Source organism: Mobula hypostoma, chromosome 1 (genome assembly GCF_963921235.1).
Source record: "Mobula hypostoma chromosome 1, sMobHyp1.1, whole genome shotgun sequence".
NCBI lineage: Eukaryota > Metazoa > Chordata > Chondrichthyes > Myliobatiformes > Myliobatidae > Mobula > Mobula hypostoma.
In genome coordinates this window covers 244,135,381-244,151,939 of record NC_086097.1, presented here as the reverse complement: position 1 = coordinate 244,151,939, position 16,559 = coordinate 244,135,381, and the positions used below count along the sequence as shown (strand labels likewise).

At 43.7% G+C, this 16,559-nt stretch overlaps 1 protein-coding gene across 9 annotated transcripts in view; it reads right to left on the bottom strand.

The window, feature by feature from the left end:
* arpp21 (cAMP-regulated phosphoprotein, 21) overlaps positions 1–16,559 on the bottom strand; it is a 414,287-nt gene that overhangs the window by 112,550 nt on the left and 285,178 nt on the right. For 5 of the 9 annotated variants that reach the window (XM_063066324.1, XM_063066333.1, XM_063066342.1 and 2 more), the window contains 3 exons: positions 12,241–12,381; positions 3,898–4,006; positions 2,981–3,100 (listed from right to left, as the gene is read on the bottom strand). In XM_063066324.1, coding sequence (XP_062922394.1) covers positions 2,981–3,100; positions 3,898–4,006; positions 12,241–12,381 — 370 coding nt within the window. The remainder of the gene's footprint in view (positions 1–2,980; positions 3,101–3,897; positions 4,007–12,240; positions 12,382–16,559) is intronic. The other 4 variants (XM_063066355.1, XM_063066360.1, XM_063066365.1 and 1 more) reach the window with 2 other exon arrangements.

Here is a 16,559-nt window from a genome sequence, read left to right as displayed (position 1 = left end):
CAGCATTTTGTGTGTGTTGCCTGAATTTCCAGCATCTGCAGATTTCCTCGTCTTTCCATCTGAATGGAATTGACTTTAATACTTACATCCTTCATATACATCAGGAGTAAAATTTATGTTATGTCTCCGTCTAAATAGGCAATGTGCAATTTGTAGTAATTTGTAATAAATAGCATGTACAACAGGACAGTCAGTATAACATCGAAATACAATTGTATCAGCATGAGTTAATCAGTCTGATGGCCTGCTGGAACAAACTGTCCCGGAGCCTGTTGGTCCTGGCTTTTATGCTGCGGTACTGTTTCCCAGATGGTAGCAGCTGGAACAGTTTGTGTTTGGGGTGACTCAGGTCCCCAATGATCCTTCAGGCCCTTTTTATGCACCTGTCTTTGTAAATGTTCTGAAAGTTCATATCTACAGATGCGCTGGGCTGTCTGCACCACTCTCTGCAGAGTCCTGTGATTGAGGGAAGTACAGTTCTCATACCAGGCAGTGATGCAACCAGTCAGGATGCTCTCATTTGTGCCCCTGTAGAAAGTTCTTAGGATTTGGGGGCCCCTACCAAACGTATTCAACCGTCTGAGGTGAAAGAGATGCTGGTTTGCCCTTTTCACCACACAGCCGGTTTGTACAGACCACGTGAAATCCTTGGTGATGTGTATGCCGAGGAACTTAAAGCTGTTCACCCTCTCAATCCCAGATCCATTGATACCTATAGGGGTTAGCCTGTCTCCATTCCTCCTGGAGTCCACAACCAGCTCCTTTGTTTTTGTGTGATTGAGGGAGAGGTTGTTTTCTTGACATCACAGTATCAGGGTAGTGACTTCTTCTCTGTAGGCTGCCTCATTATTATTTGAGATTAGGCCAATCAGTGTAGTGTCATCAGCAAATTTAATTAGCAGATTGGAGCTGTGGGTGGCAACACAGTCAAGGGTATACAGAGAGTAAAGGAGGGGGCTTAGGACACAGCCCTGAGGGGCACCAGTGTTGAGGGTCAGAGGGGCAGAGGTGAGGGAGCCCAGTCTTACTACCCGTCAGCGATTTGACAGGAAGTCCTGGATCCAGCGTGTTACAGCGAGAACATACTAACTCCTTACAGACAGCAATGGGAATTGAATTTGGGTTGCTGGTACTGTAAGTTGTGCTAACCACTACACTACTGTGCCATAACTTAAAATGGAAATATCCAAACCCCTGCACAACTAAACTTCAAAATCCTTAAAATTGCAGCCAAAAGATTGGCTATTTTTTAGTTAAATCACTTTGTCTAAACTCCTCAGTACTGCATTAATTATTTAAAAAAATTATTTTCCATCTAAAATTCACTAATGATTGTTTGAAATGGATTGATTAACAACCAAAAGCTTTCATTTGTGAATTTTTAACCTAACGCTTCACGAGTTGAATACTATTAGATAACTTCCAACATCAACTGTTGTGTAAATTCTTCAGAACAACACACAAAATGCCGGAGGAACTCAGGAGGTCAGCAGCATCTATAAATAGTTGTCGTTTCAGGACAAGATCCTTCTTCAGGATTGGAAACGAGAGGGGAATGAACCAGAATAAGGTGAGGGGAGGGGAAGGAGTACAAGCTGGCAGGTGATAGGAGAGACCAGGTCAGAGGGGAAGTGGGCGGATGGGGGAGGTGGGGATGATGTAAGAAACTGGAAGTTGATAGGTGGAAGAGATAAAGGGCAGAAGAAGAAGGGATCTGATAGGAGAGCACAGAGTGGACCGTGTGAGAAAGGGGCGGAGAAGAGAAGGGATAAGGGGGAGCCAGAATGAGGAATGGAAAAGGAAAGAAGGGGAAGGAGAGAGAAATTACCAGAGGTTAGAGTAATCCCTGTCAGTTCTGACAAGGGTTCTTGGTCTGAAACATCGACCATTTATTATCCTCCATAGATGCTACTTGACTGGCTGTGTTCCTCCAGCATTTTATGTGTGTTGCTTTGGATTTCCAGCGGGGTCTGCAGAATGTCTTGAGTAGATTCTTCAGTTGTTTTCAACATGCATTTATCAATCAGAATTTTGTAATGTGTATCTTTCCTGTTGGTAGGTGACCAAAGCTGCACACAGTACTCCAAATTAGGCCTCACAATTTCAGTATAACATTCCATCTTCTGTACTCAATACATTTCCCATCTCCAATGTCATATGATGTGTGTGATCAAGGTCTTTCCAAGACCATGAATGTTCCTGACAAATCCTATGAAAAAGGTTTGCCATTGCCTTCTTCTGGGCAGTGTCTTTACAGGACAAGTGACCCCATTCATTATCAATACTCTTCAGAGACTGTCTGCCTGGCGCCAGTGGCTGCATACAAGACTTGTGATATGCACCCTCTGCTCATATGACCATCCACCACCTGTTCACATGGCCCTGATCGGAGGGTAGGGGGGATAAGCAGGTGTTACACCTTGCTCAAGAGAGACCTGCAGGCTAGCAGAAAGAACGTCTTACATCTCCTTTGGCAGAGACGCATCTCTACCCTGCCACCTGATATGTAATACTGAACTTTATTGACGCTCTACTTATTTGCGACATTAGCTAGGTCTCCTCTACCTAGTTACGACTTTAGCCTTAGCTACAGCCCCGTTTACACCACAACTGTAAATATAAAATTCTTTGAATTTACAGCTGTTCACGTTCAACAATTAAATGTTTACAATCGACATACCACGAGGTAAAGGCTCCCTAAAATCTCTCTCTCTCACTCATTGCTGGTTTAAATCCAGAGGTCTGAATTAGACGAGGTGTAAGCAGTCCAACGTAAACCTCCGCTGAACTCTTGTTCCGGCCGATGAGGCAGCACATACCTCAGACAGGTGACTTAATCCTGTTCAGACGCATGCACTGGTGCAGGGTAGAGGTGAGTGCAAACGCTAGGGAGGCCAAATTCAATTCAGATCAGCTAATCCGGACTTAATTTGACATCCCTGTGTAAATGGGGGATGAGGCTAGCGGAGAAATTACTTACATCTTGTGCAAAAATTCTCTCTCTTACTCGATGATACTCCTCTTCTCTCTCCTCAATTGATTTACTTCTTCTATCATCTCTAAATGGATGAATCCTATTTTGCTGCAAGATAAACATTTCCTGAAAGGATATGAAATACTATTTATTTACACATAAACCAGTTTAAAACCCCATCCAATCGATTTAGAGCAGATTAATTAAAGTACACAGATCTGCCATCATATGTACAGCAGATTAACTGATTGAGTGGGGATTAAAAAATTTAGAACATAGAGCATTGAACACTACAGTACAGACTCTTCGGCACACGATGTTGTGTTATAACCTACTCTAAGATCCATCTACCCCTTCCCTCCTACAGAGCCCTCCGTTTCTCTATCATCCATGTGCCTTTCTAAGACTCTCTTAAATGTCCCTAATGTATCTGCCTCTACCACCACTGTTCTATGTACCTACCGTTCTGTGTAAAGAGATTATCTCTGACATCCCCTCCCCATACTTTCCTCCAATCACCTTAAAATTATGTCCCCTCATAACAGCCACTTCTGTCCTGGGAAAAAGTCTCTGTCTTCAAAGCAGCAAGCAAAAAAACATAGTCACGTAATCTTATCTATGCCTCATCATCTTGTACGCCTCTATCAAGTCACCTCTCATCCTCCTTCACTCCAAAGAGAAAAGCCCTAGCTCAGCCCAAGACATGCCCTCTAGTCCAGGCATCATCCTGGTAAACCTTGTCTGCACCCTCTCTAAAGTTTTCACATCCTTCCTATAATGAGGCAACCAGAACTGAACACAATCTTCCAAGTGGAATCTAACCAGAGTTTTACAGAGCTGGAACATTACCTCATGGCTCTTGAACTCAATTGTTGCTCAATTTTATCTGGAAAATGATTCACAGTTGACACAGTATTCCATACCTGATTGTCATCTTTATCCATACTGGAATTGTCTCGCTTTAAAATGAACCTTTTCTGGGAGTCATCTGTCTTCTCATCTTTGATGTGCTCAGAGAACCTTTGCTCTGGTCTGTTGGTGTATACAAAAATATAGAACTAATCAAATCAACATTTCTGCAAAAGGAATTAATACTATTCTTTAGAATATTTTCTTGCACATGGCAGCGTAGGGGTTAGCACAATCGCTGTACAGTGCCAGCCACAGATCAGGGTTAAATTCCCACCACTGTCTATAAGAAGTCATGTACATTGCTGGGAACTGTACTATCAAGTTGCTCAGGGACTTGGGCTGTATAAATGTTTTTTTTTTGCGTGCTCAGTATTTTGAAGGTGATATGCATAATTTGCACCCTAGCCCCGGAAGAACACTGGTTTGTTCAGATGTATTCATGTATGGTTAGAAGATAATTAAACTTGAATTTGATTAAGAGCCTCTTAGACAGGTACATGGAGCTTTGAAAAATAGAGGGCTATGCACTAGAGAAATTCTAGGCAGTTTCTAGAGTAGGTTACATGGTCAGAACAACATTGTGCTGTAGATTTCTGTGTTCTATGATTTGATATGATTTTGATCTCTCCCCATTGACCATGTAGGTTTCCTCCTTCATTCCAAAGGCATATGGGTTAGGGTTAGTAAGCTGCAGGCATGGTATGTTGGTGCTGGAAAATTCTAGTCTACCCCGGCACAATCCACATTGATTTATTTGAAGCAGATAACGCATTTCACTGTATGAGACAAAGCTAATCTCAGATCTTAATGTTATACTGCTCACAAAGTACCCAATGGATGTCCTTATTTACTCATGTGTATTTGAACTTTGCCTCCAGGAGGACCACAACCTATTCGCAGGGTTTGGAGGATTGTGTGCTTCAATGAGCTGGAGAGCTATGCTGGCTGGAGCCAGGGCTTTATGCTTTGGCACTTGGTAGGGTCACCCATGCCAAACAGGTCAAAGGGTAGAGGCCAGACTAAGAGTGGTCCATTGGTCCTCCAAGTAAGGGGATTCAGCTCAGAGCTAACAGCCTTGACTGGTCAAAAAGAAATTGTTACAGAAACAGCAGTGAAGAATCCTTCTATTCCTGTGTACAGTGGTATGGACAGACAGAGATGGAAGACCTTTATTGCTGCTCTAAACGCCAGCGGCATAACAGCCGGTAAGTACTTGAACTCTGGATAAAAGTGACTCATGCCAAACCTCTGTATTATGATCAGACTATAGCAGGAAAGAAGCAACTGTTTAGATTGTTTTATCAGGCTCAAGGAACGGAATCAAGCTTGTAAAGGCACAAATAAAAAGAATTTACTTTTATATAGAACAGCACATCACAGGAACAGGCCCACTGGCAAATGGTGGCATACCAAACTAATAAAGCTAATGTCACACTGGAAAGTGTCATAACTCTTTGCTTCACAGCTCAGAAATCAGAAGTTCAAAGTTCAATGTAAATTTATTTGCAATGTACATGTACTGTATGTCACCATATACAACCCTGAGATTCAATTTCTTGTGGGCACTTATAGTAAATGGAAAGAAACACAGTAGAATCAATGAAAAGTTGCACACAACAGAGGCGGACAAATAACCAGTGTGCAAAAGACAACAGACTGTGCAAATACAAAAAGAACAAAATAATAATACATAAACAAGCAATAACTATCAAGAACATGAGTTTTAAAGTCTTTAAAAATGAGTCCATAGATTGTGGAATCAGTTCAATGATGGGGTGAGTGAATTTGGGTGAAGTTATTTCTTCTGGTTCAAGAGACTGATGGCTCAGGGGTAAAAATTATAATAACTGTTCCTGAACTGCTGGTGTGGAACTTGAGGCTCCTGTTGGCAAGCAGTGAGAAGACAGCATGACCTGGATGGTGCAGGTCCTTGCTGATGGATGTTGATTTCCTATGACAGTGTAAACGTGCTCAATGGTGGGAACTCTATGATGAACTGAGCCGTATCTACTGCTTTCTGTAGCTTTTCTTTTCCCGTTCAAGGGCACTGCTATCTCCACACCAGGCTGTGATGCAGCCAGTCAATAAACTCTCCACCACGTTTCTATAGAAATTTGTCAAAGTTTTAGATGTCATGCTGAATCTGTGCAAACTTTTAAGTAGAGCCGCTGCTGTGTCTTCTTTGTCATGGCAGTTCCAGATCCTCTGAAATCACAACTCTCAGTAATTTAAAGTTGCTAACTCCCTGCACTTCTGATCTGCTGATGAGGACCGGTTCATGGACCTCTGGTTTCCTCCTCTTAAAGTCAATAATCAACTCCCATTCTGTTCTGACCTGTCAGTCCATGGCCTCATCTTGTACCATGATGAGACCACCCTCAGGGTGGAGAGGCAAAGCCTTATGTTCTGTCTGGATAGTCTCCAACCTGATAGCATGAATAGTGACTTCTTCCTGTAAAAAATATATTTTCTTCACCCTCCTCTCTTAGTCTATTCCCCATTCTGGCCTCTTTCCTCCTCTCACCTCCCCCTGAGTCCCCTCCTCCTTTCCTATCTCCTATAGTCCACTCTCTTCTCCTATCTGATTCCTTCCTCTCCAGGTTTTTATCTTTCTCACCCACCTGGTTTCATCTATTACCTTCTACCTATCCTCCTTCCACACTCCCCCCTCCACCTTTTTATTCTGGCGTCTTCCCCCTTCTTTTCCAGTTCTGAAGAAGGACCTTGGCCTGAAATGTCGACTATTTATTCATTTCCAATAGAAGCTGCTTGACCTGCTGAGTTCCTCCAGTCCACAACTGGAGTCACTGCCGCAGAGTTCCGGTGTGCTCGCAGGCGGGTAATTGAAAGAAGATGGCAATCACTTGCATGAGAATGTACATATTCTAGCCAGTTAGGATTTCTTTGTAACTCTATTTAACTCTCCTCTCTTTAGTTCAGTTTTATCCAATCTTCATTGAAGTACGGCGACGACAACGCTCCCTGCTACCCTCAGTTCATGTTCCAGGGAAAAGAAGACCGGTGATTTTATGAGACACTGTTAAAGGAGCGGTATTAATTTAGTTCTAGGTTACTGCTTTCGAGCCGCAGTGATTACGTTGGTTTTTAGTTAACTTGAGAGATTTTAGTCAGTAGCCCTTTTGGTCCAGTGTTCATTATTTTCCGATGTTCAGTACAGTTCTTATTAAAACTCAGTGAACTGTTTACTCTGTGTCTCTGCACTTGGGCCCTCACTGAACTCGCGACAAACCGGATCCTGATTCTGATTCAGTACTCGTGACAGAAATCAATTAATTTACCAATTTAATTCACCACTTCACCAAATTGGTTCCAAGGTTGCCTCAATTTAATAGGAAGCGGGGAGGGGCTGTTTTTTTTCTGTGTGACTGGAAACCTATAAGCAGTGGTGCATAGCTGAGATGCTTGAAGTTTGTCACAACATTAGAAATCAGGATGTGAACGTCGGAGGTGTCATTAGTTTGCATTGGACGTGAAAATTAGTTTTGTTGTTGACAGTGAGGTTAGTCTTGGGTTGGAGCAAGTTATTGATGAATTGTTGGATTGCAGTGGCAGAGGTAACTTAATCCAAATAGGTATGAGGCGATGTGTTTAGAGGGGATAAATAGGCAGGAAGACACGTGATGAACGGTAGTTTCTAAGAAGTTTGAGAACCACAAGGAATTTTTTTGTGGATTTCAGGAAGGGGAAGTCAGGAGAACACACAACAGTCCTCATCGAGGGGTCAGCAGTGGAAAGAGTGATGAAGGACATTAGAAATTGAGGGCTCTGCTCCGTAAGACCAGCGACATGGACATGGGATGAAGGACATCCGGAGTCCAGAACTCCACTCCACGATCAAAGGCCAGTGACGTGGAGATGGGGATGAGTAAAAACATCCTTGGTGCTCAGTCTGTCCCAGGTCAACGCATACCTGTGTGAGCAGGAGGCACAAGGAGGAAGAGGGCCAGGCAGTCGACGCCTGCAAAGTTCAAGCCGTGGGGTATCGTCATCAGCTTGTCCGGGGGTCGATACTGAACATCAAAACTCGAAGGTCAATTGGAAGTCTGGAATCTGTAGCCTGATAGCTGAAGCCTTGGTGGTCCCAATACAAGTGCCAGAGTTGGAGGACTGTGTGTGGGTGGAAGGGCGGGCGGAGAGAGAAAAGGAACGTGTTCTGTTGCTTGTTGTGTTCTCTGTTGACCTCAACACCATGGCGGCACCAGCAGACAGAATCAGAATCAGGTTCATTATCACCAGCATGAGTCGTGAAATTTGCTAATTTAGCAGCAGTTGTTCAATGCAATACATAATAATATAGAAGAAAAAAGAATAAATAGGCAAATCAATTACAGTATATGTATATTGAATAGATTAAAAATTTCTGAAAAACAAATGTATATTTAAAAAGTGAGGTAATGTCCAAGGGTTCAATGTCCGTTTAGGAATCGGATGGCAGAGGGGAAGAAGCTGTTCCTGAATCGCTGGGTATGTGCCTTCAGGCTTCTGTACCTCCTACCTGATGGTAACAGTGAGAAAAAGGCATGCCCTGGGTGCTGGGTGCCCTTAATAATGGACGCTGCCTTTCTGAGACACTGCTTCTTGAAGATGTCCTGGGTACTTTGTACCCAGCACATCCTTGGGTGTGTTTGTTAATGCAAAAGACGCATTTCACTGTATGTTTCAATGCACTTCTCTACACTATATTCTATCTGCCACTTCATTGATCATTCTCCCAGTCTATCCAATTCCTCCTGCAGTCTTCCTGATTCCTCAACACTACCTGACCCTCCACCTAAATTTTGTATTGTCCGCAAGCCTAGCCACAAAGCCATCAATTCAGTCATCTAAATCATTGCCATACAACGTGAAAAGAAGTGGTCCCAACACTAACCCCTGAGGGACACCACAGAACAATAGTATTGTTCTGTACTGCAGTTGCAAAACAACAAACTTCACAACACTTGGTGGTGATAATAAACCTGAATTCGATTTACAGAGACCTTATCCTCTCCAAGGGTCCCTGAAATAGGCTAAGCTGGTTTAGAAGGCCAATATGTCCCTTCATTAGCGGGATGTAGAATATAAGAGTGAAGAGCTTGTGAAACATTAATTAGGCCTGAGCCTAATTAACACAATTCGTGTTGCTCTAGTTTAGCATGGATGTTATTACACTGGAGAGGCTACGGAGGAGATTCACCAGGAGATGTAGTACTTCAGTTGCAAGGAGAGACTGGAGGGGCTTTACTTACTAAGCCGTGAGCATACTATTTTGGCACCGGAAGCATGGTGACACCTGCGGGCTTCTCCAATGCAATTCTCAGACTGTGTGTGTCAACGGTTTGATGTGCAGGCACCACGGTAATAGTGGTTAGCACGACCCGACAGAGTTAGGTGTGTTCCAGATTTCGAAGTTCAACTCTGTAACGTGTCTGTATGTTCTCTCCGTGTTATGTTATAATCGCTGCTGCTGATAGTTTTACCATCTAAAACAGGAAATTTAAAATGGTAGATGTAAATCTACGGTAGTGTAGCGGTTATGGTCATGCTTTACTGTGCCAGTGACCTGAGTTCAGTTCCTGTCGCTCTCTGTATGGAGTTTGTACGCTTTTTCCGTGACGGCGTGGGTTTCCTCCCACATTCCAAAGATATACATATTAGTGGGTTACACAAACACGAGGAATTCTGCAGATGCTGGAAATTCAAGCAACACACATCAAAGTTGCTGGTGAACGCAGCAGGTCAGGCAGCATCTCTAGGAAGAGGTACAGTCAACGTTTTGGGCCGAGACCCTTCGTCAGGACTAACTGAAGGAAGAGCTAGTAAGAGATTTGAAAGTGGGAGGGGGAGGGGGAGATCCAAAATGATAGGAGAAGACCGGAGGGGGAGGGATGGAGCCAAGAGCTGGACAGGTGATTGGCAAAAGGGATATGAGAGGATCATGGGACAGGAGGCCCAAGGAGAAGGAAAAGGGGGATGGGGGGAAAAGCCCAGAGGATGGGCAAGGGGTATAGTCAGAGGGACAGAGGGACAAAAAAGGAGAGAGAGGGAAAGAATGTGTGTATATAATAAATACAGATGGGGTACGAGGGGGAGGTGGGGCATTAGTGGAAGTTTGAGAAGTCAGTGTTCATGCCATCAGGTTGGAGGCTACCCAGACGGAATATAAGGTGTTGTTCCTCCAACCTGAGTGTGGCTTCATCTTTACAGTAGAGGAGGTCGTGGATAGACATGTCAGAATGGGAATGGGATGAGGAATTAAAATGTGTGGCCACTGGGAGATCCTGCTTTCTCTGGCGGACAGAACGTAGGTGTTCAGCAAAACGATCTCCCAGTCTGCGTCGGGTCTCACCAATATATAGAAGGCCACATCGGGAGCACCGGACGCAGTATATCACCCCAGCCAACTCACAGGTGAAGTGTCGCCTCACCTGGAAGGACTGTTTGGGGCCCTAAATGGTGGTAAGGGAGGAAGTGTAAGGGCATGTGTAGCACTTGTTCCACTTACAAGAATAAGTGCCAGGAGGGAGATCAGTGGGGAGGGATGGGGGGGACGAATGGACAAGGGAGTCGCGTAGGGAGCGATCCTTGCGGAAAGCAGACGGGGGGGAGGGAAAGATGTGCTTAGTGGTGGGATCCTGTTGGAGGTGGCGGAAGTTACGGAGAATAATATGTTGGACCTGGAGGCTGGTGGGGTGGTAGGTGAGGACCAGGGGAACCCTATTCCTAGTGGGGTGGCGGGAGGATGGAGAGAGAGCAGATGTGCGTGAAATGGGGGAGATGCGTTTGAGAGCAGAGTTGATAGTGGTGGAAGGGAAGCCCCTTTCTTTAAAAAAGGAGGACATCTCGCTCGTCCTGGAATGAAAAGCCTCATCCTGAGAGCAGATGCGGCAGAGACGGAGGAATTGCGAGAAGGGGATAGCATTTTTGCAAGAGACAGGGTGAGAAGAGGAATAGTCCAGATAGCTGTGAGAGTCAGTAGGCTTATAGTAGATATCAGTAGATAAGCTGTCTCCAGAGATAGAGACAGAAAGATCTAGAAAGGGGAGGGAGGTGTCGGAAATGGACCAGGTAAACTTGAGGGCAGGGTGAAAGTTGGAGGCAAAGTTAATAAAGTCAACGAGCTCAGCATGCGTGCAGGAAGCACCGCCAATGCAGTCGCCGATGTAGCAGAGGAAAAGTGGAGGACAGATACCAGAATAGTTTCAGAACATAGATTGTTCCACAAAGCCAACAAAAAAGCAGGCATAGCTCGGACCCATACGGGTGCCCATAGCTACACCTTTAGTTTGGAGGAAGTAGGAGGAGCCAAAGGAGAAATTATTAAGAGTAAGGACTAATTCCGCTAGACAGAGCAGAGTGGTGGTAGAGGGGAACTGATTAGGTCTGGAATCCAAAAAGAAGCGGAGAGCTTTGAGACCTTCCTGATGGGGGATGGAAATATATAGGGACTGGACATCCATGGTGAAAATAAAGCGGTGGGGGCCAGGGAACTTAAAATCATCGAAAAGTTTAAGAGCGTGAGAAGTGTCACGAACATAGGTAGGAAGGGATTGAACAAGGGGGGATAAAACCGTGTCGAGGTATGCAGAAACGAGTTCGGTGGGGCAGGAGCAAGCTGAGACAATAGGTCTGCCAGGACAGGCAAGTTTGTGGACCTTGGGTGAGAGGTAGAAACGGGAAGTGCAAGGTGTGGGAACTATAAGGTTGGTAGCAGTGGATGCGAGATCCCCTGAGCGAATAAAGTTGGTGATGGTGTGGGAGACAATGGCCTGGTGTTCCTTAGTGGGGTCACGATATTAGTGGGTTAATTGGTCACATGGGTGTAACCGGGCTGGAAGGGCCTGCTTCTGAGTTGTATCTTTAAGAAAATCTTTGCTGGCATCCAGTTAAAGAGACATTTATCAGGAGTGCTGTGTACACAGGGCCCTTAGTATTATCAACAAACCCACCCATCCATTCAGCACATTGTTGACTTTCTACCATCAGGCAGGAGACTCTGATGCATAAAGACAGGAACAGTCAGGATGAGAAACAGCTTCCCCCCCTCAGGCCATTAGACTTCTGAACTCCCTGCCACATGCATTTGATGTGTCACCAGTTAATCTGTTCTGTACCCTACAATATTTAGTTTATCCACTTTTAGTTTGTTTATCTATGTGTAATTCATTTGTAGATTTAATTGTTACTTTCCTAAGTTATTGTATGTTATATGTTATGTGTATTACTGTGCTTTACACCCTGGTCTGGAGAAACATTTTCTTATTTGGTAGTACACAAGTATATAGTTAAATGGCAATAAACTTGACTTAACTTGATATAAAGGAGATTCAACATCAGGAATAAGTAATACTTACATTCTAGTATTGCTTGTTTTGTTGATTATAACACATTTTCCAGTCTGATCAACATTGTGATCCATTCCAAAATACGCGGATACTCTGTGCACCAACATCCGATGATATGACGACATTGGAGGGAATTTCTGATAGTGATTACTGTGAGGAGAGGAGAGGAGAGGAGAGGAGAGGAGAGGAGAGACAATAGTAGATGTGAGATTGGTGATAAACAGTTTCCTCAAGGTAACCCAACATAGATCACTACAGCAGAGAAACAGGCTCTTCAGCTCGTCTAATCCATGTCAAACTGTTATTTTGTCTGGTCCCACCAACCAGCACAGGTCTATCTTTCCATACCCCTTCCACCCTTGTACATGTCCGAACTTCTCTTAAGTGCTGCAAATGAACCCTTATCTAACAATTCTGCTGGCAGCTTGTTCTATAAGACCAGAAGATATAGGAGCAGAATTTGGCATTCGGCCCATCAAGTCTGCTCCACCAGTTCATCCATTTTTCGTCTCAGCCCCAGTCTCATGCCTTCTCCCCATATCCCTTCATGCTCTGACAAATCAGAATCTATCAACATCTACCTCAAATACACCCAATGACTTGGCCTCTATAGCTGCCTGTGACAACAAATTCCACAGATTCACCACCCTCTGGCTGAAGAAATTCCTCCTCATCCCTGACCTAAATGGACGTCCCTCTATTCTGAAGCTGTGTCCTCTGGTCTTAGACTCTCTCATCATAGGAAACATCATCCCCACATCCACTCTACTGAGGCCTTTCAACATTCGATAGGTTTCAATGAGGTCATCCCTCATTCTTCTACACGCTCACCACCATCTGAGTGAAGTTGTTGAACCCTCATGTTCCCCTGAAACATTTCACCTTTCACTTGTAACCCATGACCTCTAGTTCTAGTATCACCCAACCTCAGTGAGGAAAAAAACCTGTTTGTATTTACCCAATCTATACCCCTCATAATTTTGCATACCCCTATCAAATCTCCTATGCCCCAAAGAACAATGCCCTAACCTATTCAACCTTTCCCTATAACTCCAATCCTCAAGGCCTAGCGATATCTTTGTGAAGATTCTCTGCACTGTTTGTGTATTATTGCTATCTTTCCTAATAGGTAGGTAACCAGAATGGCACACAAAACTCCAAATTAGGCCTCACCAATGTCTTATACAACTCCAATATAATATCAATAGACAATAGACAATAGGTGCAGGAGTAGGCCATTCAGCCCTTCGAGCCAGCACCACCATTCACTGTGATCATTGCTGATCATCCACAATCAGTACCCATTTCCTGCCTTCTCCCCATATCCCTTCACTCCACTATCTTTAAGAGCTCTATCTAACTCTTTTTTGAAAGAATCCAGAGAATTGGCCTCCACTGCCTTCTGGGGCAGAGCATTCCACAGAACCACAACCCTCTGTGTGAAAAAGTTTTTCCTCAACTCCCTTATAAATTGTCTACCCCTTATTCTTAAACTGTGGCCTCCTATCTCCTGTATTCAATACGAAGGCCAATGTGCTAAAAGCTTTCTTTACCACGCTGTCTATCTGTGACAACACTTTTAAGGAATTATGGATCTGTATTCCCAGGTCCCTCAGTCCCAACAACACTCCTCAGTACCACACTATGTATTCTGGTTTGTCTTCCCAAAGTGCAACACCTCACACTTGTCTGCACTAAATTCCATCTGCCATTTTCAGCCCATTTTTCAGCTGGTCCAGATCCTGTTGAAAGCTTTAATAGCCTTCCTTGTTGCCTACTACACCCCCAGTCTTAGCGTCAGCCACAAATTTGCTGATCCATTTTACCATACTATCATCCAAATCGTTAATATAGATGACAAACAATAACAGACAATACATGGCTAATTTGGAAAATGGGTTGCAGTAATGAGAAATAAAGAAAAATACAGAATTCTGGAAGAACTCAGAGGGTCAAGCAGTGTCAATGAAGACAAGCAATTAACATTGAAATTTTAGATGGAGACTATGCATCAAGACAGAGAGAAAAAAGATCAGAGCGCCAGTATATAGAAGTACAAGGGTAGTGGAGCGGGCAAGAAGCTAGTGGATGATAGATGGAACTAGGTAGGGAGGTGGAATAAGGGACAGATACAACCATGTGAAGGGAGAGGATGGGAGAATTGAACCTGAGGTCGACAGGTACAAGACTGGCCATTAGATCTGGGAAGTGGAAAATTCAATGTTCATATAATTGATTTCTAAGCAAGTCAGTTAGGATATAGGTATTATGTTTTTATCCCAATTTGTGTTTTGTCTTGCCCAGGAATGGATAAGTCTACAGAAGTGGTAGACACAGCCCAGTCCATCACAGGACAAAGCCCTTCCCACCACTGAGCACATTTACGAGGAACGCTGCCCCAAGAAAGCAGCATACACTATTAAAGACTCCCATCACCCAGGTCATACTATCTTCTTGCTACTCCATTTAGGCAGGAGGTACAGAAACCTAAGGTCCCATACCAACAGATTCAGGAACAGTCGTTACCCTACATCTATCAGTCTCCTGAACCAGTGAGGATAGCTTCACTCACCTCAACTCTGAACTGATTCTACAACCTAGGGACTTGTGTTCAAGGACTCTACAACTGACGTTCACAGTAATATTTATCTTTTATTTGTCTCCAATGTCAGCACATCCTTAATGAGTATAATAAGGATAAACCAAGAAATTATATGCCAGAGATCATTACATCAGTGTTGGGGAAATTATTGGAGACAGAACTTACTCATAATTGGAAAAGCATGGACTTGTGCAGGGTTACTGTGGCTTTGTGCAGGGAAGGTCCTGCCTCATAAATTTGATCAATGAGGGGGCCGGGGCAGTGGATGCTGTATACATGGACTTCAGTGAAGCACGTGACAAGGTGTCTCCTGGCAGGCTGATCCAGAATTTTAAGGCATATGATCTACGGTGAACCAGTAAATTAGATATAAAATTGGCTTGATCATGTACGACAGACGCTAGTGGTGGAGAGGTGATTTTCTGACTGGAAATCTTTGACCAGCGGCTCTGCAAGGAACATTGCTGGGACCTCTGCTGTTTCAAAGTTGAAAGTCAATTTATTATCAGAGTACATATATGTCACCATATACTACACAGGGATACATTTTCTTGTGGGCATTCACAGTAAACACAGTAGAATTGATGAAAAGTCACTCACAACAAAAATGTACAAACAACCAAGTGCAAGAGACATTGTACAAATACAAAAAGATCGTTTGAAACAAAATAATAATATAAATAAATAAATAAACAATACATATCAACAACATGCGTTTTGGAGTCTTTGAAAGAGAGTCCATGGATAGAGAAAACAGTTCAGTGTTGAGGTGAGTGAAGTTATCGCATCTGGTTCAAGAAGTTGGTTGTTGAGGGGCAGTAACTGTTCCTGAACCTGCAGTGTGAATCCTGAGGCTCCTGTACTTTCTTCCTGATAGTAGCAGCAAGAAGAGAGTATGCCCTGGAGTGGGAGTGTATCTGGTGACTGATGTTGCTTTCCTGCAACAGCTCTCCTTGTAGATGTGTTTGCAGTGTTACATTATTGACTTGGATGAAAAAGTGGGTGGCTAGTAGGTTTGCACAAACTAAGAAATTGGTGGGGTTCAAACAGACCATAAGATATAGAAGCAGAATTTGGCTATTTTGCCCATAAATAAGAACTGTTACTTAAGTGGACACACGAACTATTAAGGGAAGGTTGCCTCTAATTACTGAATTTGTTTGAGGAGTTGACGAGGATAGTTGATGTAATAACAGTTGATTGAAGTATTATTCTGCCTAGTTCCAGCAACCTACACCTGGACCATAGCCCTCACTACCCTCCCCATCCATGTACTTACCCTAATTTCTCTTAAACGTGGCATCGTACCTGCATCCATCACTTCCGCTGGCTGCTCATTCCACATTTGCACCATCCTTGGAATGAAGAAGTTTCTCCTCAGGATCCCCTTAAATATTTCGCTTTTCACCCTTAACCTATGACTGACCTCTAGTTCAAGTCTCACTCAACCTCAGTGGAAAAAGTCTGCTTCGATTTACACTATCTATACCCCTCAGCTTTAGTCACCACGGTAAAGGAAGGTTGAGATTTCTTTGGAGGGATGCAGTGAGGGTGAAAATTTCTTTGGAGAGATTGTGGAGAGAAGGGCACACAATTTTGCAGTCTTTTTACCAACCAGATTAGGTAATTATTAAAATAACAATAAAGGAGATAGTCACAGGAAGAAATAAAGACCACAAGACCATAAGGCATAGGAGCAGAATCAGGCCTCTGCTGCATCGAGTCT